Source organism: Lissotriton helveticus, chromosome 6 (assembly GCF_964261635.1).
Source record: "Lissotriton helveticus chromosome 6, aLisHel1.1, whole genome shotgun sequence".
In the NCBI taxonomy this organism is placed as follows: domain Eukaryota; kingdom Metazoa; phylum Chordata; class Amphibia; order Caudata; family Salamandridae; genus Lissotriton; species Lissotriton helveticus.
In genome coordinates this window covers 821,813,973-821,839,745 of record NC_136067.1, presented here as the reverse complement: position 1 = coordinate 821,839,745, position 25,773 = coordinate 821,813,973, and the positions used below count along the sequence as shown (strand labels likewise).

The following is a 25,773-nucleotide window of genomic DNA, read 5'->3' as shown; positions in this document are numbered from 1 at the left end:
TGGGAAAAGGTAACGCTCTACTCAATTGGGTCTACATGTTTCTTACGGTGACAGTCCCACAGGGTCTATGGCAATTCATCAGGACCAAAAATTATCAAAAAACTAATTACACACCGTGGTACACGTGAAGTATCTACCTACCATGTGTTGAAATCACTGAAGGTTAGGTACCCATCAGCCTATGAAGGAATTCTGAAAAAGAAGAGTATACAACATACGCATCATGTGCGGCGTCTACTTGTAAATAATACCTCTCTCTCAATGATGGTATACACAGTTGAGAACTTTATAAAAAAGTAAATAACTTTATCAACATTGTGATTGTTATTAAAGGCAACATCATTGATATAATGCTTAACCATAAAAATGAAAACAATGTTTACCATAAAGCACTCACTCCTAGAAAGTATATATGGAAAAATGTACATACACACGGTAACTACTATAGCCTTCTGATATTTGGGACTGTTAGTTGTAGCTTTTTATTTGTGTGTACTTACATTTTACCATGTACACTTTCTAGGACATTGAGCCTGCTGGTATTTTAGCCCGCCGGGTACGGTTGAGGCGTGGCGATATTGAGCAAATAGGTGAGGTTGTATCCTTTTTAGGAGTGAGTGCTTTATGGTAAACATTGTTTTCATTTTTATGGTTAGGCATTATATCAATGATGTTGCCTTTAATAACAAATCACAATGTTGATAAAGTTATTTACTTTATCAACAGGCTCAATGATGAAGCATGACACCTAGCTGGCTGGGTGTGTGAGGGCCCTAGTTCTTAAGGAAGGACTTTCCCCTTTTCCACTCCCCCCCCCCCCCCCCTTGTCCCCCACTGGACCCATACCTTGTGTTCTGGGTGTTGCGGAGGATTACTTTTCCTACTTGCATTTATATATCTCTCTCTCTTCTTTTTAATTCTTGTTAATTTTGATCACCTTTGAGGAACAGGATACTCTTTTTTATTGGTTGTATCCTTGGGGCATGTATGCTGGACCTCCCTAAAAGCCCTACGTCCCCCTCTTTGTTAAAAATATAAAGTAACACTTAACACATCGTGTTACCACTGAGGGTATTACAGAAATGCTGATGGACTTTGTTACGGTCAGAACACCAGTGCCAGTTGGGATTTGCCTTTGGTGGAGAAACTTGGTGACAGTTTTAGTACAGGGATACAGTAGTTGCTTTGAAGGTCAGAACACTATCTGTTCAAACGAGGGTATGATATTTTTATTCTCAAACCAAAAGTGAAGGGCAAATCGCTATAATACCTATGCATAGAAGTTGTGCGGACAGCACAGAAATGCTTGCAGTTATTATTATTATTCTCATCATTGTTATTAATATTATTATTATTAATCTCTACCTTCTTCTTCTTCTTCCTCCTCTCCTTCCTCTTCTTCTTCCTCCTCTCCTTCCTCTTCTTTCTCTTCTTCTTCTCTTCCTTATGGAATAAATAGTTGAACTGTATTTCTCTAATTTTGCCTGATATTTTTTATTAACCTAAAAATACGCCATATTGGTTTGTTAGTTGTAACGTTTTTTTTTACAGATTTTAACAAATTGGCATATATAAATGTACTAGATATAGTTTTTAGTTTATACAGCATATGTTAAACTCAAATTGCATTTATTATTAAACTAACAAATGAAAAAATTAAATTCTGCAACAGAAGGGCATTATTGTCCATTTATGGATACACAGGGTAATCATCTGTGCCACTGAATATATCACAAGACCACATCTGTGTGTTTAGCCCACTGTAAATCTTCATGGCGGTTCTAAACCAACAGACCTCGGTCCAGTGCATTTTCTCATGTGTTCCGCAGTATTAAGTGGCACATGGCTGTCATATACTCTGACCTGTTGCACACACAGCATGGCAACAACGTTGCCCACATTCCTTATCCAGGGTGTTGCTAGCAGTCTCACTATCTATTTAAATCCTAAGAATGCCTAACCATAATTGTCTTTTTATATTTTATGATGCAGTGTACAAATTCATGATTGCGTTGATGGATGCCAAACACGAGGATGTCTGCTTTTCTGCCTGTGGGGTTCTTACTAATCTGACGGTTGATGGCAATAAACGACACATTTTGAAAGAAGAAGGCGGAATAAAAAAGTAAGAGTGCATTCAAATTGCTGTTCCTAATGATTATAGTTATATTGTTTTTTATGTAATCCCCAAAAAATTACTGCTTCCATCTGCCATGACTCCCACATTGAAAGTAAACACTTCTGCGTTTGAGTGTTTGTCTTTCTCTTCAGTCTTGCGATTGTAGAGCCTCAAAATAGGACTTATATACCATATATTAATGGTCATAGACAACTGGAAAACTAACCCTTCCTTCGTCTTCATCCTTCCTAATCCTACCCCCACATGAATATATGTCAGAAATGCCATGTGCCTATGTCCAGGGCAGGACTTGCCATTCTGCAACTCTAGCATATCTTTTTGTGCACTGTAGACTCACTGATTTCAAGGCCATGAACCAGCAATGCACCCTATTTCCATTTCTCGTCATATTATGCTGGTTGAAGGGCTTGTTTGAACATTTTTGTTGTGGCTGATTTTGGTTCCCAGGTTGTCCCTGCTCTAGGTCTAACTTGCTTAGCCTTTTTGACGGGTAAGGGCCTCACTCTGGGATGGTGAATGTGGGAGATTTTGGTCAATTTACACCACTAACCCTCGACATGAAATAGACCGTTAACATGTCTTAGCATAAGATGCAGCCAGAGAATACTCTTGATTTGCAGGGAAAACACTTAAACAAAGACAGTAAAAAATATGTTTCATGAATTTTATCAAATGCCAACGTAGTGTTAAATAGAGCTCTTGCTACTCTGTGTAATCGTGGAAATAATCATCGGCAGGTACATGTTGTTTCCAAACAACAGGAAAACCTCAAAATGTTGATTAGTTTGAAAAGGGGAAGACCACTCCTACCAATGGATGGGGTTGTTTCAGGTGGCCAGTGTTCTTACTTGTATTACCCAAAATCTACTAAGCAATGATAATGGTGCCTTCAGAGCAAACACAGTTTTGTTTTTCAACCCAATTTCAAGTGGAAGTAAGATTTTTCCTAAAAATGTGCGGAAAAACATGATCCTTTGCAACAGTTCCCTAGTGGAGCGAAAACTGCCACTCATTTTCTTCCATTGCTGTGCTTTAAAAAAACCATTACAGCAGTGTCTTTCCATCAGCGGTTTGATGACCACACTGCGGACACACATGGGTCACTAATGGGTTTGGGTTCACACATAACCCATCTTCAAATGTAGTTAATTTGTTCAGTAAAAGAGTTAACACGACACATCATCCTTTCTGGAATATAGGGTCATGTGTGTAGCTCCTAAATTGGTCTATCATTTTGTCACAGACAGCATAATCTTGATTGAGAACGTCCCCTGATTATATATACCTTGAACAAGCAGGGGATGCACTAAGTCCAAGATTTTATTGCTCAAGGCTCAATCCACATATGATTAGCTGAATCTGAAGACCACCATGATGCCACTACCAGTAATGTAAAAATACATGGTTGAGTCTTTGAGCAAGATGTTCCAATAAGACCACAAATGGGTTTTGAAAGATACATAATGAATGATATTTTCAAAGATTTGAACTCTCCACAAACAGACCTACTTGAAAACTGAAGCAACAATAATTGTCCAGACTTCATTTGCCACATAGATTGTGCCTGGGTCCAAGAGCAATGCTTTTTGATGTACTGACTGTAGAAACATCTTTGTATTTTAACTCTCGATCCATTTAACCATCAACAAATTCAAGTCTGCAATTAGGAATTAAACTAGTCGCTCTGGAAAGGTATCTGCAGTGGTGGTTCACTCCCGGATGTTTGAGAGACCACAGATAAGATTGCCATACAACCCAGATCTCCAGTCTAGACTGTGTGGAAGGATTTTTTACCTCAGCTTGCTATTGTTGCATGTGTTTGCATGACTCCTAAGGTAATACAGTGAAGTCATTTACATTCCCACCAATAATATAGAGCCATGCTCGAAGAAGCAAAATGCCCTTTCACCGGGTCATTCTGTCTATCAGATGTATGAGTTTCTACAGCTTAACAGGAGAAAGAAGTGTTTTTCTAAAGACCTTCTGTATTTCTTGCACCTAGGGAGATCTGGTGTACAAATCTCTTTCATTAAGGTACCCCTGATCAGGAAAGGTCCTGTTTTTTTTTTATTCCTTAATGGATGGTTAGATTATGCATGCATATTTCTGAGGACGGTTAGGACAAGTCTGAATGGTATATCCAATATCACAACAATAGGCAGCCTTTCACCAGTGTTCCTTTATTCTCTGTCAATGGGCCCTTAGCTGCCTATTCTTTCCTAGGTTCTTCCTGAACCAATGGGTTCGCCGAGGCATCTGAATTGATGAAGAAACTGATGAAGTTAGAATAACTTCCTTGGAACTTTTTTCTTTCTTTTCATCTTTTTCTTCCACCTATGTTCAATTACCACCACTAAATCAGTGAGTTCAGAAAGTGAAGTACAATGTTGTGAATTAACCAACTTAGCCCTAACCTCTTCTTTCAACTCTGTTATTTCCACCCAGTAGTTTCAGTTGCTGATTGATGTAACTGAGTCACATAAGTCAGTACATCCATTTCACCTTGCTGAATATCACACTGTGCTTCCTCAGCAGACTGCTTAAAATCAGGACATTAAAACATCTTCTTAAATGCAAGTAGGAAGGTATAAGATGTATCTGCCAGCAGAGGTTGGTACTAGAGCAGTAGCCCATGCTAGAGTTGGACAAGTAAGGCAAACAACCAAGTAACTCACCATAACTGAGTGAGTGATATATGCTTCATTTCGATACATAACTATCTTAAAAGCAATACATACAATAGAAAATACATTCTCAAGGCCAAAGATAAAATGCATTATGATTTAAAAGAATAAAACAATTGAAACAGTTACAATAAATAATTAAAAAGGGATTAAATTGAAATGGAAAGCCTTTTCGAACGAATCACCCAAGCCCATTTTAAAAATTTTGTAACACCACATACAATGGGGGACGATGTATCAGTCAATAAGATGCGGAGGGCCACCGAAGGCTGTCGTGTACCTAAAAGTCTGCACAATGGTGTGAGCCAGCACCTCCTTGGAGCACAATAGTCCGGGCATTCAAAAAAAGTGTGTGCCACCGTCTCCACCCGTGTCGAACCCAGAGCACAAAAGGGCGAGGACTGGAAAGATGATTTCCACCTGGACACAAAATTGCCTAGAGGTAAGGTACCCACTCTAAGCTTAAAGTAGAGAGCCCTGTCCAGTGGAATAGAAATGAGGTCCAGATAAGGCTCATATGCAACCACATCTTTGATTCTTAGGAATGCTGCGGTTGAATTGCAGTGTCGAGGATTGCCAATGAGTTTTTGAAGATACCCACTCCCAGTATAGTTTCTTCAAGGTGGCTTTGGGAGGAGCAGAACGAGTAGCTCAGCAATCATCCAGCCCCAGCTCCCCCAATAGAGTCTTAACATCCCTTAGCCATTTTATACGATACCATCCCTCCATTGCAATCACCTCAGACAGGCCTGCTGCATATGAGGCTAGCTCGGGGACCCTCCACAAGCGAGCCCACAGGAGCAAGGGCCGAAGTCGCGCCTGGTCCGCAATTGGTCTGCAGCCCAAGTCGAGAAGCACCGGGACTGTGGGTGTGCTCAATGGGAGAGCCATAAGTTCTTTCAGGAATTTACTTTCCGCCTTAGCTAATACCTCAAGGTTTGAGGTGCCCCACAACTCCGCCCCGTACAGGGCGGCAGTAACCCCTCTGGCTTTGTAAATGTCTATAACCGGGGAAATGCAATGTTTAGTGGATGAACGATGTTCCCTGAGTAGGACGCCAGTCACCCTTTTCTGGCTGAGCAACATCTTTTGAATATGTGGGGTCCAGCTCATGGAGTTACTAAGGCGGATCCCCAAATAATCAAACTCGCAGACCCTCTCCAGGGAAACAGTATTTAGAACCGGGAGAGGCCCTATCTTTTTAGGAGGGTTCATAGTCAGGAATTTGGTCTTATCTACATTGATCGTCAGGCCCCTAAGAGAGCAGAACTCCTGGAAGCGGTTGAGGAGCTTTTGGAGACCCTGAGGTGTCTTTGCGATGAGAAGGGTATCGTTGGCAAAGAGCAGGGTGGGGATCCGAGTGCCCGCCCGGGATGGAGCGTCTGCTGGTTCTTTAAGCAGGTGCTCTACCACACCATTCACATACAATGAGAATAGTGTGGGAGCTAACACACATCCCTGGCGGACACCCCTACACACCGGGATCCTGTTGGTTTTCTCCCCATTCGTGCCCCACCGCACCTGTGCATAATTGTCTGTATGAAGTTTAATCAAAAGCGACAGGATGTAGGGGGGCAGCCCCAGCCCTTGCAGAACCCTCCATAGCTCCTCCCTGGGTACTAGGTCAAAGGCAGTCTTCAGGTCAATAAAGGTCAGATAAAGACTGCCCTTGCCCAGCACCACCACCTTCCAATACAGGAGCATCAGCCTGAAGGCCTGTTCGATCGTCCCAGTACCTGAACGGAATCCTGCCTGAAAGTCAGACAGTATCTTATGGTCATCAGCCCCTTGAAGGACCCTCCCCAAAATCACCTTCCCAACCACCTTTTGGGAAGAGTTGATCAAGCTAATGGGCCTATAATTAGCGGGGCTATCCCGACACCCCTTTTTGAATATCGGGACAACCTCCGCCCCCTTCCAGGAATCAGGTACTAATGCGCCCCTCATGATTGCATTAAGTAGTGTGGCGACCAGTTGTCCCCATTCCTTGGGGTCGGCTCGTAGCAAGTCACCTGGTATCCCATCCGGCCCAGCTGCTTTTAGTGGGACCAGGGACTTAATTACGGCCTCCACCTCCCTCGCGGTAAAGTCATCACTGCCACTAACGATTACAACTTCCTCCAAGGAAAAAGACTCACTAAGGTCCCCTTCAGGTTGAGAATACAGGGCCTCGAAGTGGTTGTACCAGATCTGGGCGGGGATGTTACACGTGACCAGCGATACATCTGGCCTGTTCCTAGTTCTAACCAAACTCCAAAAGCCCCTTGCATCCTTTCCCTTACTTGCTACCAAAAGGTCTTCCCAAAACTTCTCCTCCCACTCCTTTTTCGCTGCCCATAAGGTGTGGGAGTAATCCTTCCTTCCTGTCCTAATTGCTAGTTGGGACTTAGATTTAACTGCCCCTATCAAGGCTTTTTTCATGGTCCTGCATTTTGTTGTAAACCATCCCTGTCTGTTAATGGGTTTAGACCTGTTGGTAGCACCAGAGGAACTATTAGGTGAGATAAAAAGCTTACTTAGGGCCCTAGTTAGATCACAAAAAATCTGCGTGGCCTCCTCAGACGCATGAGACAATGAGCCTAGATTGTTCTGAGCAGCAGCCAGCAGAGCCCCTATGGCTGTGACTTTCTCTACAGATAGGACAAGCTTGGCCCACTTCAGTCGCCTCCCACAGTTAGATACACTGGCCATCTGAGAGTTGACTGCCGACAATGGTTGTAAATCAGCCTTGCCCTTGAGCCACTCAGGGGATAAGACAAGAGAGAGAAGATTGTGGTCACTCTCAATGGTCTGAATAATCTCCATATCCCTCAGGGTGCTCCATGAGCATACGTCAAGAAGAATATAGTCTATTCTAGACGTATGATTGGGCCTGTTGTAAGTGTGTGCACCAGTCAAGTCAGATTTAGACCTCCCGTTGACCGCCCTTAGGTCAAATTCCATATTGAGGGCATTGATCTGCAACGCCACTTGTGACCACCTTTTAATGGGGGGCAGGACCAGGGCCGGAATCCCCTTTCTCGAACCCTCCTCTTCTATGCCTAGGATGTCGTCAAGGCCTAGGGGCTCGAACGTACAATTTAGATCACCCGCCACCAAAATGCATGATTTTTTGGGCCGCTGCCTAAGGAGATCTTCCAAAAGAGCGATGGTGGGTGATTGTACGCCTCCCCTAGTGCCTCTGATTCAGAAAAGGGGGTGGTGATGAACAGAGTGTCTGAATTAAGCAGACCACTCTTACCCAGTCCAAAGATCAGGGCTTGATCCATCACCGTTATTTTGCTCACTGCCCCATCCCAGCTCAGAACCTGGCTATATGCAAATTAGTCTGTCCCTGGCCCAGTGCATCATGGGAACAGGTCAGACCAAACTACCAAGCCAATTCTTCACCAGAAAGGAGACAAGCTTCCGGGGACCGGTTTCTGCCATTTCAGGCGTCGTCGGCCCGGCTTGCTTGAATCCTGATGGAGCAGTGAGCAAGGGACTCATGTCTGAGTATACCCTTCCACGCTTATGGTGGACAAAATGATTCAGAAAAGGGGGTGGTGATGAACAGAGTGTCTGAATTAAGCAGACCACTCTTACCCAGTCCAAAGATCAGGGCTTGATCCATCACCGTTATTTTGCTCACTGCCCCATCCCAGCTCAGAACCTGGCTATATGCAAATTAGTCTGTCCCTGGCCCAGTGCATCATGGGAACAGGGCAGACCAAACTACCAAGCCAATTCTTCACCAGAAAGGAGACAAGCTTCCGGGGACCGGTTTCTGCCATTTCAGGCGTCGTCGGCCCGGCTTGCTTGAATCCTGATGGAGCAGTGAGCAAGGGACTCATGTCTGAGTATACCCTTCCACGCTTATGGTGGACAAAATGATTCAGAAAAGGGGGTGGTGATGAACAGAGTGTCTGAATTAAGCAGACCACTCTTACCCAGTCCAAAGATCAGGGCTTGATCCATCACCGTTATTTTGCTCACTGCCCCATCCCAGCTCAGATCCTGGCTATATGCAAATGAGTCTGTCCCTGGCCCAGTGCATCATGGGAACAGGGCAGACCAAACTACCAAGCCAATTCTTCACCAGAAAGGAGACAAGCTTCCGGGGACCGGTTTCTGCCATTTCAGGCGTCGTCGGCCCGGCTTGCTTGAATCCTGATGGAGCAGTGAGCAAGGGACTCATGTCTGAGTATACCCTTCCACGCTTATGGTGGACAAAATGATTCAGAAAAGGGGGTGGTGATGAACAGAGTGTCTGAATTAAGCAGACCACTCTTACCCAGTCCAAAGATCAGGGCTTGATCCATCACCGTTATTTTGCTCACTGCCCCATCCCAGCTCAGAACCTGGCTATATGCAAATTAGTCTGTCCCTGGCCCAGTGCATCATGGGAGCAGGGCAGACCAAACTACCAAGCCAATTCTTCACCAGAAAGGAGACAAGCTTCCGGGGACCGGTTTCTGCCATTTCAGGCGTCGTCGGCCCGGCTTGCTTGAATCCTGATGGAGCAGTGAGCAAGGGACTCATGTCTGAGTATACCCTTCCACGCTTATGGTGGACAAAATGATTCAGAAAAGGGGGTGGTGATGAACAGAGTGTCTGAATTAAGCAGACCACTCTTACCCAGTCCAAAGATCAGGGCTTGATCCATCACCGTTATTTTGCTCACTGCCCCATCCCAGCTCAGAACCTGGCTATATGCAAATTAGTCTGTCCCTGGCCCAGTGCATCATGGGAACAGGGCAGACCAAACTACCAAGCCAATTCTTCACCAGAAAGGAGACAAGCTTCCGGGGACCGGTTTCTGCCATTTCAGGCGTCGTCGGCCCGGCTTGCTTGAATCCTGATGGAGCAGTGAGCAAGGGACTCATGTCTGAGTATACCCTTCCACGCTTATGGTGGACAAAATGATTCAGAAAAGGGGGTGGTGATGAACAGAGTGTCTGAATTAAGCAGACCACTCTTACCCAGTCCAAAGATCAGGGCTTGATCCATCACCGTTATTTTGCTCACTGCCCCATCCCAGCTCAGAACCTGGCTATATGCAAATTAGTCTATCCCTGGCCCAGTGCATCATGGGAACAGGGCAGACCAAACTACCAAGCCAATTCTTCACCAGAAAGGAGACAAGCTTCCGGGGACCGGTTTCTGCCATTTCAGGCGTCGTCGGCCCGGCTTGCTTGAATCCTGATGGAGCAGTGAGCAAGGGACTCATGTCTGAGTATACCCTTCCACGCTTATGGTGGACAAAATGATTCAGAAAAGGGGGTGGTGATGAACAGAGTGTCTGAATTAAGCAGACCACTCTTACCCAGTCCAAAGATCAGGGCTTGATCCATCACCGTTATTTTGCTCACTACCCCATCCCAGCTCAGAACCTGACTATATGCAAATTAGTCTGTCCCTGGCCCAGTGCATCATGGGAACAGGGCAGACCAAACTACCAAGCCAATTCTTCACCAGAAAGGAGACAAGCTTCCGGGGACCGGTTTCTGCCATTTCAGGCGTCGTCGGCCCGGCTTGCTTGAATCCTGATGGAGCAGTGAGCAAGGGACTCATGTCTGAGTATACCCTTCCACGCTTATGGTGGACAAAATGATTCAGAAAAGGGGGTGGTGATGAACAGAGTGTCTGAATTAAGCAGACCACTCTTACCCAGTCCAAAGATCAGGGCTTGATCCATCACCGTTATTTTGCTCACTGCCCCATCCCAGCTCAGAACCTGGCTATATGCAAATTAGTCTGTCCCTGGCCCAGTGCATCATGGGAACAGGGCAGACCAAACTACCAAGCCAATTCTTCACCAGAAAGGAGACAAGCTTCTGGGGACCGGTTTCTGCCATTTCAGGCGTCGTCGGCCCGGCTTGCTTGAATCCTGATGGAGCAGTGAGCAAGGGACTCATGTCTGAGTATACCCTTCCACGCTTATGGTGGACAAAATGATTCAGAAAAGGGGGTGGTGATGAACAGAGTGTCTGAATTAAGCAGACCACTCTTACCCAGTCCAAAGATCAGGGCTTGATCCATCACCGTTATTTTGCTCACTGCCCCATCCCAGCTCAGAACCTGGCTATATGCAAATTAGTCTGTCCCTGGCCCAGTGCATCATGGGAACAGGGCAGACCAAACTACCAAGCCAATTCTTCACCAGAAAGGAGACAAGCTTCCGGGGACCGGTTTCTGCCATTTCAGGCGTCGTCGGCCCGGCTTGCTTGAATCCTGATGGAGCAGTGAGCAAGGGACTCATGTCTGAGTATACCCTTCCACGCTTATGGTGGACAAAATGATTCAGAAAAGGGGGTGGTGATGAACAGAGTGTCTGAATTAAGCAGACCACTCTTACCCAGTCCAAAGATCAGGGCTTGATCCATCACAGTTATTTTGCTCACTGCCCCATCCCAGCTCAGAACCTGGCTATATGCAAATTAGTCTGTCCCTGGCCCAGTGCATCATGGGAACAGGGCAGACCAAACTACCAAGCCAATTCTTCACCAGAAAGGAGACAAGCTTCCGGGGACCGGTTTCTGCCATTTCAGGCGTCGTCGGCCCGGCTTGCTTGAATCCTGATGGAGCAGTGAGCAAGGGACTCATGTCTGAGTATACCCTTCCACGCTTATGGTGGACAAAATGATTCAGAAAAGGGGGTGGTGATGAACAGAGTGTCTGAATTAAGCAGACCACTCTTACCCAGTCCAAAGATCAGGGCTTGATCCATCACCGTTATTTTGCTCACTGCCCCATCCCAGCTCAGAACCTGGCTATATGCAAATTAGTCTGTCCCTGGCCCAGTGCATCATGGGAACAGGGCAGACCAAACTACCAAGCCAATTCTTCACCAGAAAGGAGACAAGCTTCCGGGGACCGGTTTCTGCCATTTCAGGCGTCGTCGGCCCGGCTTGTTTGAATCCTGATGGAGCAGTGAGCAAGGGACTCATGTCTGAGTATACCCTTCCACGCTTATGGTGGACAAAATGATTCAGAAAAGGGGGTGGTGATGAACAGAGTGTCTGAATTAAGCAGACCACTCTTACCCAGTCCAAAGATCAGGGCTTGATCCATCACCGTTATTTTGCTCACTGCCCCTAGTGCCTCTAGCATAGATGTTAAAGATGTCTAGGAGAAGACATCCCCGCGAATCCTTCAACGTGATGTTGAGGATATCAGGTGAGTTTGTGGGGTGCTCCTCCACCCTACAATCTAGGGAGATAGCAACCCAAATGAGGAGACCGCCCGAAGGGCGACCCCTACCTGACAAAGGGGGGACAGCTGGAACAAAGTCGGATGAATATCCCACCTTATGGCAAGGCTCCTTACCCCACTTCTCCTGGAATATACAGATGGAATATCCTTCAACAAGAGCGTTCCAGTCGGGCAACCCCAGCTTCCTATCAATTCCTGCGATGTTCCAGCTGAAAATCCTAAGAACTGGATCCGCCACAACTGGGTCACCACCAGAGTCCAGGGCTCCTCCCCCCTCCAACAGGTCCTGAGTCATTAGGCTACCAACCCCACCTTCCTTCCCGAGAAGCTGATTACTCTCTTGTATCGGAGTGGGGACTATTATACTAGGAGGGAATGTACCATAATCATAACCAATGGTCGGCCCTCTCAGCTCAATGACATCACCTGAGTTACCAACTCCGAGGACTTCCCCAACGATGCCGTCGGTTCAATAACCCGGGGGTCTCCACCCAGGCGATGGCCAGACTGCCTGAGGATGGAATTGTGGATTAGCGGGAAATTCGGAATAGGCAGAGCTATTGCTCCGAACCCTGCCGAATTCTCGGCCAATCGGGGGAGTGACTGATCTTGGGTAAAAAAAAGGTTAGGTCCACTATACCAATTCCCGGGCCCCCGGGATTAGATTTATTTTTGCAAATAGTTTGTGCTACTCTACTATCCCTAAAATTGACCACCACACAGTCTCCTTCCAAATACTTGTGACCTTAGCCCACCCAACCCACCCTTCTGACTCCTATAATTGATCCGTCAAGACCCCTCGGAAGGGGTCTGTTGGACTCTAGCCAATGCAACGTTTTATTTTTTAAGGCTTGAAGAGATTCATTTTGATCAGCCTTCAGGGTGGGTACATTTATAAGGACAGCAACATATGGGTGGCAGTCTGGCGGCAAGTTCACAGGAGGGGATGTTGGGGCGACTTTGAATAATGAGCATTTTGGGACAGCTTTTGTTAGTAGTGTATTTGGGTGGATAAGAGCAGAATTATTATTCGAGGTTTTGTCGGGACAAGCCTGACTAGTAACTTTGCCTTTACCCGTCCCCTTTGGAGTTCCCTTTGATTTAGCAGGACCACTCCCCCCCGGCAACTCAACCCGGCCCGGCTTCGTACCCGGGGCTTTAGGGGGCTTGGGGATATTTGGAAGGACTTGCGCTTTTTGGCCAATGCTCCCAGAGGTAGCCGCAAGCAGCACTACGGGAACATAGGCAGCCAACTGAGGAGTTACCAAAGTAACCGCAGTGGATACAACAGGGAAATCATGCTGGGACTCCGTAGTTTTCCTATTTTCGGTGGGCCCTCCTTGTTCTTCCTCCCTTATCCTAGAGTACAGTTTAATTAGTGCTTTCAATGAGAAAAAGCTGTCTAGGGTTGATTGTGCAAACCTGTCAAGCCTATCACCCAGCCCTGTTACTCTGTCAACAATCGGGGACAACAAAGTTTTGAGCAACTCCTCGATTTGTGCAATAGTAACAGGGACACAGGAAGCTGGTGGCTGATGGCTGGGAAGGGGAGCTGCACCCATTTTTTCTAAGGTGGGACCACTCCCATTGATAAGGGAAGAGGGATTTATCATGCCCAAGCCCTCACCCATTTTGGCCTCACCCATTTTGGTACCTATGCCCTTAGTCCCCTGTTTCCTTGATTTCTTAAACAGTTTCAAGGAACTTCCTTTACGCGGGCTAGCAATCCTTTTCCTTTTCCTTTTAAAAGTTACAGGGATCTTAGGAGCCAACAGCGGGGTGCCCAGTGACTTTGGATTTTCCACTACGGCGAGGGGGCAGTCAGGGCCTACTATGGTAAAAGGGGATACAGTGGGAAACAAGGCCGGATTGCCCCCATCCTCAGAAGAAGGTATGGATGAAGCAGCCAGCCTCTCCAATCTATCGATACTGTCCCTCAGAGATGCAACCCGCGGTTCATCAGGTACAGGCGATGTAACTAAAAGGGGAACAGGGTTACATACAGGTGACACTGCCTGAGCTAAGGGGCCCAAGGATGATCTTTTAGACGGGTGATATTCCTGCGAGAGACGCCGCTCCGTCATTACAATCTCCTTCTCTATGACGGCTGCAACCCGTGTAATGAATTTGTCCATAGTACCGGTTACACTACTAGTTCCCACCTCGCCACCTCCCCTCAAGCTCTTCCCCGAGCGGGTAGACATTGGCACAGACTGTAAAGAAAGAGCGGATACCCTTGTTAGCGTTGATTTGTTTACCGGGGCTGAAGTATCGAATGACGGTGTCAGAGGGATGGCCCAGCCCAGCCTTAGACAGCCCCTGACTGCCACAGACAGCCCGCCCTTTGCCCGGGCTTCGCACGGCGTTGCGCTCGCGTTCCGCTACGCGACGGTCGTGCTGTTAAGTAGAAGGCGTTGCGGGCGGGGGGCGTGGTTTCAAGGGGGCGCGGCCAAGATCTCCGGGGCTTTGCAGGGACTCCTGGACAAGCGAGTCCCTGCCTCGCACCCCCCTTCACGTTGTTCGCCGAATGCTCCTCCTCTCCTCCGTGATCCGGCGCTGGAGCAACACCAAAGCCCCTCGCTACAGCCCTCGAAGCGGCACCCGCAAAGGCTGCGAGAAGTTACGGGAGTAGCGGTATCCCTCTAAGGTGAGGGATAAAGGGCAGTCCAAATCTCCAAACGCCACACAAACCTCACGGGTCCTCGCCAGGTAAACTATCCCACCTGTGACCTGGCGTCACGGGCCTTTAACTCTCAGCCGGGCGGGGGGCGTGATTTCAAGGGGGCACAGCCAAGATCTCTGGGGCTTTGCAGGGACTCCTGGACAAGCGAGTCCCTGCTGCGAACCGCCCTTCACGTTGTTCGCCGAATGCTCCTCCTCTCCTCCGTGATCCGGCGCTGGAGCAACACCAAAGCCCCTCGCTACAGCCCTCGAAGCGGCACCCGCGAAGCGGGTGCTGCGAGAAGTTACGGGAGTAGCGGTATCCCTCTAAGGTGAGGGATAAAGGGCAGTCCAAATCTCCAAATGCCACACAAACCTCACGGGTCCTCGCCAGGTAAACTATCCCACCTGTGACCTGGCGTCACGGGCCTTTAACTCTCAGCCGGGCGGGGGGCGTGGTTTCAAGGGGGCACGGCCAAGATCCCCGGGGCTTTGCAGGGACTCCTGGACAAGCGAGTCCCTGCCTCGCACCGCCCTTCACGTTGTTCGCCGAATGCTCCTTCTCTCCTCCGTGATCCGGCGCTGGAGCAAAACCAAAGCCCCTCGCTACAGCCCTCGAAGCGGCACCCGCGAAGCGGCACCTGCGAAGCGGGTGCTGCAAGAAGTTACGGGAGTAGCGGTATCCCTCTAAGGTGAGGGATAAAGGGCAGTCCAAATCTCCAAACGCCACACAAACCTCACGGGTCCTCGCCAGGTAAACTATCTAACTAACTGGATCTTCATTGAATGGTGAAGTGAAGTAGCAAACTGCACTGTAAAAGAATCCCCAAATTCTCCTCACTTCACAGAGGACTCCCTGAAGAGAGCCGTGTCGACGTGATTAAACTTCCCTCGCTCACGTGCATTGGACGTGACTGCTGGGGACTCCTGTTCACCTTTCACCCAAGTAAGTGAGACGGTGTTACACTTCGGCTCCATGATTTCTCTGATACTCCTTATTGTAGCAATTTTCTAACACATGTCTATAGAACTTTGTCCAAGCAATACTCCTTACTCATTGCAGACTCTTAACTTCGAATACGCGCAAGTGCGCGTCACCGTGGCCATATACGTATCCCGCAACCGTGGATCTAGGTATGTCAGGGTAGCCTGTGAACGTTTTATTAATTTTTCAGCTTATATTCTCTTACAATCTTTTATAATTTTCACAGATACCACTACTGACTTGGCATTGCCATTTGCACCGTATCGCAGATGTGCTGGGTTGGAATTATCACCGGCATTTCGGTGAGTCTTGCCCAGGGGTACACTTTTGCATGACTATCGCTCTGCTTATCAGTTTAGACCTTACATGTCTGTTGCTATCTTTACTAGGAGTTTTATGCCCCCCCTTCCTTTGCATCTCTTTCAAGTTACACCACCCTGTACACTCCTTCACAGGTAGTGATTCGTGACTTATTTCCATTTAATTTTCCCTCATTTAACATTGTGGTATTATATGGGAACCTCCATCTGTTCAGCTCATGTATCCTCTTAAACCTCTTGTACTATCAACACAGATATCCCTACAGATTTGGCATACCATACGTTTCCTTTCGTTACTGATGTGCTGGGTTGGAAATATCACCGGCATTTCGGTAAGTCTCGCCTGGGCACATCCTTGCATCAACATGTTTTTGCTCATTATTATTGACCGAACACGTGGTTGTGGGTCTCCTCATTGAGTTCTTATGCCCCTCTTCATACTCTTATCTCTTTCAGATTACACTACGTGGCTTACACTAGCCCAGGTAACAATTTGGGCTTCAGTCCGTGTGATTGTTATTCCTGGTATTTCAGCACCCAATTGATGCTTTTTACCCTTTTTTCTTTCCCTGTTGTCGCTCACTCATGATCCTCATTCCACGTTTGTTCTTTTATATTTTCCATCATGCCCCATATGTCTAGTCAGCTCCACACTTTTGTACTGAGATCATCCTCACACCTGAGTCATCTGTTCTTAATATGCCCTTCGGTTCCTTTTCGGATAATAGCACTTAAATGTTCTAACCAATAATTATGTACATATCACTATGAGTCACTTTACATGATACCACTAAACTGTTTCTCAAGAGAGTATTTATTAATTGAACACGGATGCGCACGTCGTACTCTGTCACGTTTATAATGTGGTTTTTTTTCTAGGGTTTCCACTATTAATGGGTGATATTCACAATTGTCACCTTAAGGCACTATCTACATCATGAGGCAGTCAGTCTCTTTTATGTTATGTTTACGACACTTTTGTATCTTTTCAAGCCCTGAAGAGTCAGGGATCTATTCTACTCTGACGATGATTGTCAACTTAAAGAAATTAAAAGTAACTGGAGACAACTCCTCTGCGCACTTCCTTATGGACTCTTATTATGGACTTACGTTTAGTGAATTGTTCTAATTACTCTCTGTGAGTGCCCAGGACTGTAAGAATTGTCCCATCCCCAAGCTGAATGTATCCTTCGCATCCTGATAGGTAATATACCTATTCCCTGGATATAGGTCCAACATCATCAGACAACCCCCTCCCCCCTTCCTTTTCCCAGTTGATTGACATTGTTTGTTCTATTTGAGCAAATTGTGGTATAACCCAGATATCTGCTTCTGGTGCATAAGCCATCCCTTTAAGAATTCTTGTAGTCGTTCTATCCCATATTTGAGCTTTTAGTCCTGTTAAAGGAGGATATAATTCCAGATACGGCTTATTTGTCCAGAGAAGCGCTCTCAGCTGTCTCTCACCATAGGCACCCTCTAGGACGGAGTGCTCCCACAAGGGATCCGTATCTAGCCATGAGATTGCATGTTGCAATTGGGCCGCCAAATAGTATAGCTATAAGTCTGGAATTTCTAGACCTCCCTTACCCCACTTTCGTTTCATCACCTCCAAGCTTACCCTACATCTCTTTCCATTCCACAGCAGCTGGGTGAGAAGGACATATAACTCTTTGAAGACTCGCTGTGGAATTTCATGGAACAAACCTTGCATTGTGTACGGAGTATCACCATCTTGATTAAGGCGATTATTCCCATCCGGAATAATTTGAGGGTATTCTAGAACTTTATACTCCCTTGCAAACCTTTTAAAATCCTACCCATATTATAGTTATAAAAGGTGTCTTTAGCCCTGGCAACACGTATCCCGAGGTAACGCACCAAGTCTAATTCCCAGGTAAGATCCATCCCAGGGAATTCGGACATCTCTCCCCCCTCTATCTTCTTCATCGGATATAATTGCGAATTTTGCTTGTAATGTGTAAACCGGAAGCCCTTGCAAACCTATCCAATGTGTGGAGCAATATGGGGATCGAATGGGACGGGTGTCGCAAATAGATCAAAGCGTCATCCGCATACAACGAAACTAAATGTTCGGTTTGGCCAATCATAATACTTTGACCCTGCAGCTCCATCCTAAGGTGACATGCGAGTGGCTTCATTGTGAGGGCAAATAACAAAGGGGACCGTGGACATCCCTGTTGTGTACCCCTTTGTAACATCATCGCATCCGATACAAATTGTCCCGTCCGGACTCTCGCCATGGGTCTAGCATAAAGTAATTTGACCCATTTTACAAACCCAGCCCCTAGTCTCAATTTCAATAGAACCTGCCAGAGATGGTCCCGTTGGACCAAGTTGAACGCTTGTTCGATATCCAGAAATGCAAGTGTGCTTTCCTCTGCTTCTACTCCAAGAGTCTGCATTATATGAGCGAGTCGGCGAATGTTCTGCAGCGTATTCCTTTCAGGTATCAACCCTGACAGATCCACATGTATCAGCCTTCGCAGATAGGGAAGCAGCCTTCTCGCCAACACCTGGCTAATGATTTTAAGATCTACATTTATCATGGAGATGGGTCTATAAGAGTTCAGGGTCGACTGGTCCTTCCTGGGTTTGGGGATCATCACAATTAATTTTTCATGCATTGAAACTGGCAATTCTACCCTCTCCTCCGCCTCTGCAATTACCTCTAACAACCTGGGAGTGACCTGCTCAATATAATTTTTATAAAATTCGGCTGTCAGGCCATCCATACCCAGAGATTTAGCCGTTCTCAGCTGGGATATTGCCGCTTTTATTTCCTCCCCATCAATAGGGCTCCCTAGTGTTTCCTGATTCTCAGTATCCAGGCTGGGTGTCTCTTTATCCATTAGATAAGTTTGAATGGTCTAGGTATGTGTGGGGTTGGGGGACTCCGAGTATATAGTATTTAGGTGGGTTGCAAATGCCTTATTAATCTCATGTTGTGTATAGACCATTCGTTGTTGGTCATATCTAATTGACAGGATCGCTTTGACCCCTTCTCTATACCATCTTCTCCTGCTCTTATTTCTATTATAGTTGCCTAAGGCATCCCATAGTTCCCCTATCTTTTGTCGCTGTGCTGTCCATTTAGTAAGTCCCTCCGTGTCTATGGGGAGTTCTGTTTCTAGAATGGCCAACTGTTGCTCCTAGCGCTTCATATCTTGCTCAAGCACTGTTTTAACTCCAGTCTCAGTAGACATACATGCCCCCCTTAACACTACTGTCATAGCATCCCATTCCACTGCTTTGGTACTGGCGGTATCAGTCAGTGCTTCGGTATTTAACCTCCAAAACGGAATCTTAGGTTTCGGCCTGCCTATAGTATATGTTATCAATAGTGGGAAGTGATCCGATAAATATCTAGCCAGATATTGCGCCTCTTCAATTCTATTCGCTGCCCCTTTCTGTATAAAAAAATAGTCTAATCTGCTATGTGTATTAGTAGCGGGCGTGTATTATGAGTACGCTATTTGGTGAGGGTTGCGATGTTGCCAGATATCCAAGTTGTAATTCATTAACATCTATCGCAAAGCTTCTCTAGTTTTCGGTTTGGCCCCTGGCCTTGGGGGGCATCTGTCCAGAGTCCCGTCCAAGGCACAGTTATTATCCCCTGCAACAATCAATTCTACATCCGGTGCAAGATCTATCTGCTGCATAACTGACCCCAGGAACCCACCGTCATCACTATTCGGGTCATATATGTTAATCAGGTACACCTTCCGCTCATCGAGACTTCCCTCCACTATCTTGTATCGCCCAATGGATCTGGGTTGGACTTTTCCGCTTTGAATAGGGCTCTGGGTGCCACCCATATTAAAGCTCCTCTTGCATATCCGGAATCGGAGTTTGCAAAAAATTGACCCTTCCATCTTCGTTGAACATATTTAAGGCAATCTCCCAGGAGGTGCATTTCTTGGAAGAAGGCTATATCCACTTTGTATTGTTTTAAATATGTAGCCACCTGAATTCTTTTGACCATATTATTTAGCCCTCTAACATTCCATGTTATGAACTTATAGTATTGTCTATCTCCTTTCATAACTGTATTACATTGTAGTATCTCTGTATCTCGTTCGTAGGAAATCAACAAAGCGCGGGCAATCACCTTGTGTACACCTATAAATTGTGTGGGATATCTTCTCTGCTCTTTTCCAGTAGCGAACCGTTTACCAAAATTATATGATCTCCATTGACCCCTACCCCTTCCCCAAGGCAGTAGCAACAGATCCCCCCCATCACAACCTTCGTCTAAGGCGTTGGGACACTGCCCCATATTTATTTCCTCCCCCACCCTACATCCCTACCCCCAACATTACAATCAACACTTTCACGAAAGGAATTCCAAAGAAAGCCTAAATCCTGAATTATGGCCAATTTGCCTGGCACCATGCTGCCTGTCCAACCCTAGGCCTAGCAAGGCAGCTACAGTGCACCACAGTTGCGGCATCCTAAACTGTATTGTGGTGGAACTATGTCCCAACCCCGGGATCTCAGTCTTTAACTCATAGTCCTTCAGGAATATCCTCCTGACTTTTAACCATTATCTCAGACCACAATCCCATACATCTAGGTCCTGTACTCACAGTTTCTAGGAGCTCCTCTCTCACGCTCTAGGCTGGCTCTGGCAAAACCCCACACCCCAAGGGCCTCCCCATGAAACTTCTTCAGCCCCCGGGGGCATTTCTTCACTCAGGGCCCCCAATCAGGGTCTGGATGACCTCCGAGGCTTCCTGCAGTTTACCCACGAGGGGCCTGGCCACCATTTGGAAGCAGGTAGGCGCCGTGTCACTGGGATTTCAAATTGCAAATTCTCCAGGTGGGCTCTGGCACTGTCACACGTACCTCAGGCCTCCTCGCGAAGCTACTTTGCCGTATGGTGGCTCCCTTGCCCACAGGGCCCCCGTTTCGGGTTTCAATGGCTTCTGGGGACTTGTCTATATTAGGCCTGAGGGGCAGGCGCCGCCATTTTGAGGTCAGGTGGGCCGTCTCTCCCCCGGAGTCTCACTTTCTGTTTCTTCACCGGTGTAGTCTGGCCACCTCCTGCTTCTCGGTGCTGCTATGCAGGGGGTCTTCTGACACTGTTTTCCCCCGGGTTGATGCCCGTTCCACCAAAATTTGTGAAGGATTATGTCGGATGGGGCAGGAGCTCCGCCACAACGCGTCTACCTTGCCATGCTTTTAGGCCACCCCCCATGTACATACATATTTGTGGCCAGTTCAGGTTTTCCTTCACACAGGAAGATACAGTTCTTTTAGTAATCTGGGCAAGGAATGATATTCTGAGATCTAATTAAATCGTAAAGTACAAATGAATTTACCGTTGCTAAATCTGAACATTGAGTAGTACTTGCTCGATAAGGAAAATTAAATAATACAGAATGGTCTGAATCATTGGATGGGTACACGGTAGATTTGCATTTAGTTTCCTTTTTATGCAGTTCTGCTGAAAAATGTGAAGTAGAACATCAAATAATATACTTTACTGTTCTTCAACAGGTTAATTGATTGCTTAAGAGACTTTGGACCATCAGATTGGCAGCTGGCTAGCTTAGTTTGTAAAACATTGTGGAATTACTGTGAAAATATGACAAACACTGCATTGTGGTTTGGAGCAGAAGAGGCTGACACACTTATTGAGCTCCTGTCATCATTTTTAGGTAAGAATTATGTGGTGGCTGTGACTCGTTACAAACAACTTGGCTTTTCATAATTTGCTTATTCATTGTATTGTTGAGAGGTGTCTGTAACAGTATTTCCTATGTGCATTGTCACTCTTAAAAAAAAAAAGTTACTTTGTTTTTATGCCTCTAGTAAGTATACAGTCGCATGACATTGCACACTGAGTTGGGATCCCACTTAGGGAAGGAGGGGGTCCATGGTTTCAGTCCTCCACAGTTTCAGTTCCGGAGTCCACTTTGCGGCAGGGGAGGAAGCCATGACCACTGCATTGTGAGTGGGGTCAGGTCAATGGTAAGTCCAGCTGTGTTTGCTGAGGAATATCTCTGGGAAACCCTAGTCTCCCACATCAGGCTAAAGTTTGCTTTTCAGCTTCCCCATATTTGGGACATCAATTCTCTGTGAAAACTACTTTTTCAGCTGTCAAACTGTGGGTCATGCCTGTTATCCACATGTCATTACTGGGGGGCGTGGCTTCGTCCCTATATCTCGCTAGGACCCTTTTAGAATAAACCCTAGTGTACAGAAAAGTAAGTGCTTCCTCTGCAGGTCAACATCTTTGCTGCATTGTCACTATTTATATGTTTAGAATATTTTGTGCAAGCAGACCTATTAGTATCAGAAAACACACTTATTAGTACTAGAAAGCTCTTAAAATACCTCATCCTTAAATCTTGTAACTGGGGTGTGTCATTCCATGTCAGTTCATTTTTAAGTACCAGTGGGGTGCAAAAAAAGATCACTGGCTCAATGGTTTCTGTCACTGCAAAAGAGGCCTTATTTATTTTTAACACTCCTTTTCATGAATCATCCATTTAACATGTACAGAACTGTGTACATGGCCTACACATGCATCTAGTAGCACCACTAGGGTTATTTGCTACACACTGGTGCCTTTCAGGTTTTCTCTCACTCTAGGTATACATCGCTCAGACTCCCTGGGACGTATACGAAGTCCTACAACTCCCTGGGATGTATACAAATCCTAAGAAGTCCAAAGTAATCCCAATTCGACTAGAACCATGAGTTACTGGCCAAGATGGTATTGCAAGACACACTGTAACTCCACCTGCTGAAGTAAAGTGTAAATCAAGACCTGGTTACTGAATCTCCCGGTAATTCCTAATTTCTAAGGAGGGCCTCAGTGTACTTGTAATCTTGGGTAACTCCACCTCATGCGATGACCTATGCCCCCTGTATTGGTAACCTCTGAGGCGGATATACCAGGGCAGATAACGGGGACCTTGTAACAAGGACATAGATGTGTACAATTCAGCTCAGTTAGTCTTTGTTAGTCTGAGGCAAGCTGTATTATTAGATGGCGGAATTAGGCTCTTGTTTACAGTTCACCCTACTGAGACATTAGGATTTAGCAAGAAATCAACATGGTTTTCTTGCTGACATTATAACATGCTGTTGAGTGGATTGAGATTCATGACCTTAACAATACCTTTAGGTAAAATCTTAAAACTCCTGCTCTGATTAAAGCAATATTCACATGGAGTAGCTAGTCCCCTTTATAAAAATGCCTTAAAGTTTGTTTACCTTATATGCAGAATTTGAGTGTAAGCCCACCATAACTGGGGATCTATCAAGAGGAGCTGATTGCAGATTTTTTTTTATTACTATAGCTGTTATGTTACCGTGTACTAGGAGCAATTGTCTTGAAGGTTTACAAGTACATGATTCTTTGTATACAAGGTCTTCTTGTGTGATAGGTAACATGTTCATTTTATTTCAGCTAAACTTATAGGATTTTCTAAAGTGCAGCTAATACCCTCATGATATTTCCTCGTGCTTCAAGCCAATTTACCCAACGGACATAATTCTAATCTTAGCGGTAGTAACCTAATCGAATTGAAACAACCAGGTTGTCCATATATTTGGGACCTATGTTGATTCTCACTGCCATTAAATTCAAGGGTATTTTATTCCAAGCCTTAATAGCCAGAAACGAAAGGGTGTGCCCGCCATGACTAGCTTTTCTGATTGAACTGAAATTAGATGGAAATCTTCATGTACGGAGATCTGTCCCTGACTCCGTACTTGAAGATTACCATAATTGAAGATTTCTGTACTTAAAAGCAATCACATAAATATTTCTGTAATTTTCACTTTTGGGTTCAATGGGTATTGTCTTGACTGGATTCTAGTTTATACCAAACACTGCCAGACTATTTATCATCCATAATCTAGAGAGGGCCTCATGCATTTAAAGAAGAGAGACCAAATCCTCCCAAGTTTCATTACACTAATACAATTTCTGTACTTAAAGACAAATTCATGCAATTCAGACAAATCATCTAAAGTAGGTATAAGAGATTCCATAGTTTGATAGACAAACATAGTAATTTCAGAGTTTGGAGACAATGTAGAGGTTTTAGCAGTTTGATAACCTAGTGGAGAAGTGTGGCTCACTGGTTAGAAGCGGCAGACCCTGAAGCAGAGGTCAGGCCCGGGACCAGGGTTCAATTCCCAACGCGGCAGGGTCTTGGGCTCAATGTCCGCGGACTCGATAATTCTCGCCTCGGTGCCTACTCTAATCATGGGTCCCACTCTGCAACTCTGGGCAATAGCTTGCTTAATCTCCACAATGGCCCCAACAGCGCTGGGATGCCTGGTTTCACCTTGGGGGTGCCCTGGAGGGGGCATCTCACAGGGAAAGCCAGGATGGGTTCCACAGCGGTATACAGCACCAGGATGCCCCGAGATGGGGCGGCAGTGCGCTTTACAAGCTTTTTCCTTAGGATCTCATATTGAAACGATTAATGTGCCGGACACTTAATAACGAAAAGACTGCATCTAGTAATCCTTTCACACAAGTGCCGTTCTTATTTGGGGTCTTTCCAGAGGTAAAGATAACCTGTTACACCCAGGGGAGCCCCGAATTATGCTCCACTCCAAAGAATACTTTAGGGCATCGAATGTGGCAATGATGTTTTGAGCTGCAAGAATATAGGCATGTATCAAAGCAATCAATTTGCCAACTTGAGCAGAGTATATTTGATATAAACATCTCTCCTCTTCTTAATACAGAGTGCGTATACCTCATCGGCAATTAGTGAGCCACAGTGTTTTTCTTAGGCAATAACCAAGGTAATAAACAAGATCACAATTGTGTATTGGAGCATTTGTGAGTGCAAGACTGAACTTCGTCAGAGGGGCAGGTACAGTAAGAGAGTCACATGGTTCCATATACTGGGTGCAGGGAGGCAGAGAGGCAGGGTTCTGGATTGGACATCGGTGAAGTGGCCTATGAGAAGCAGACAGCAAAACAATGTAATAATCTTTCAGTATTGCCTCGGACAGCTGTTGGGTTCTGGTAATGCGTAACAGGACCAAAAGAGCTTGGGGCAGGCCAGTTGTAAGGGTGTTGCCAAGAACAAGATTTTCAAAATAGTCTATGCAGTCACCGCAGCCTGCAAACATGACATAAGTCCTTTTGTGACTGCATCAAGGACAGAAGTATCATAAGCAATGGGCTTCTTTCGTTCTCTCTGATCTTGCCCCTATACTGCCGAAGCAAGCCCCTTTTTTCATCATAACACAAAGTAAAAGGTTTGCTATAGTCAGGCAGTCTTAGAGCAGGGGCAGAGGATAAAAGTTAGTTTAAAGTCACAAAGGCTTTTTCTGTCTCTCCGAACAAATGCAGCAGTTATGGGGTGCTTTTCTTCGCCAAATCTTAGAGAAGTGTAACAATGATCTCAAATCCCCAATTCCACTGTCTGACATAACCTACCTTCCCCAATAACGTGTCCTGAGAGATGGTAACTGGTCTAGGACACTTATGAATACCTTCAATGCAGTCTGCGCACAGGTGTCTTACTCTGCTGTAATATCTTGACCTAGATAGCAAACATTCCAAAAACAGAATTGCATTTTCTCTTTAGAAGCTGTGTGACCTTATTTGCTAATTTGCTGAAGAGATAGGAGTTCACCTTGCACTAGTCTGTGGAGTAAGGTGCAACTAAGAAATCATCTATATATTGGACTAATGGGATCCTCCTGGAAACACAAGGGTGCCTATATCTTCCTTGAATGCTTGAGAAAAGATGGCCACTCAGTTAAGCAGTGCTGCATGAGCTG

The 25,773-nt window shown here is 45.9% G+C and overlaps 1 protein-coding gene across 3 annotated transcripts in view; it reads left to right on the top strand.

Annotated features, from left to right (window-relative positions):
• The window catches only part of ARMC2 (armadillo repeat containing 2), a 397,692-nt gene that overhangs the window by 350,760 nt on the left and 21,159 nt on the right, over positions 1-25,773 (top strand). For all 3 annotated transcript variants that reach the window (XM_078646857.1, XM_078646858.1, XM_078646859.1), the window contains 2 exons: positions 1,993-2,125; positions 21,508-21,668. In XM_078646857.1, the coding sequence (XP_078502983.1) occupies positions 1,993-2,125; positions 21,508-21,668 (294 nt within the window). The remainder of the gene's footprint in view (positions 1-1,992; positions 2,126-21,507; positions 21,669-25,773) is intronic.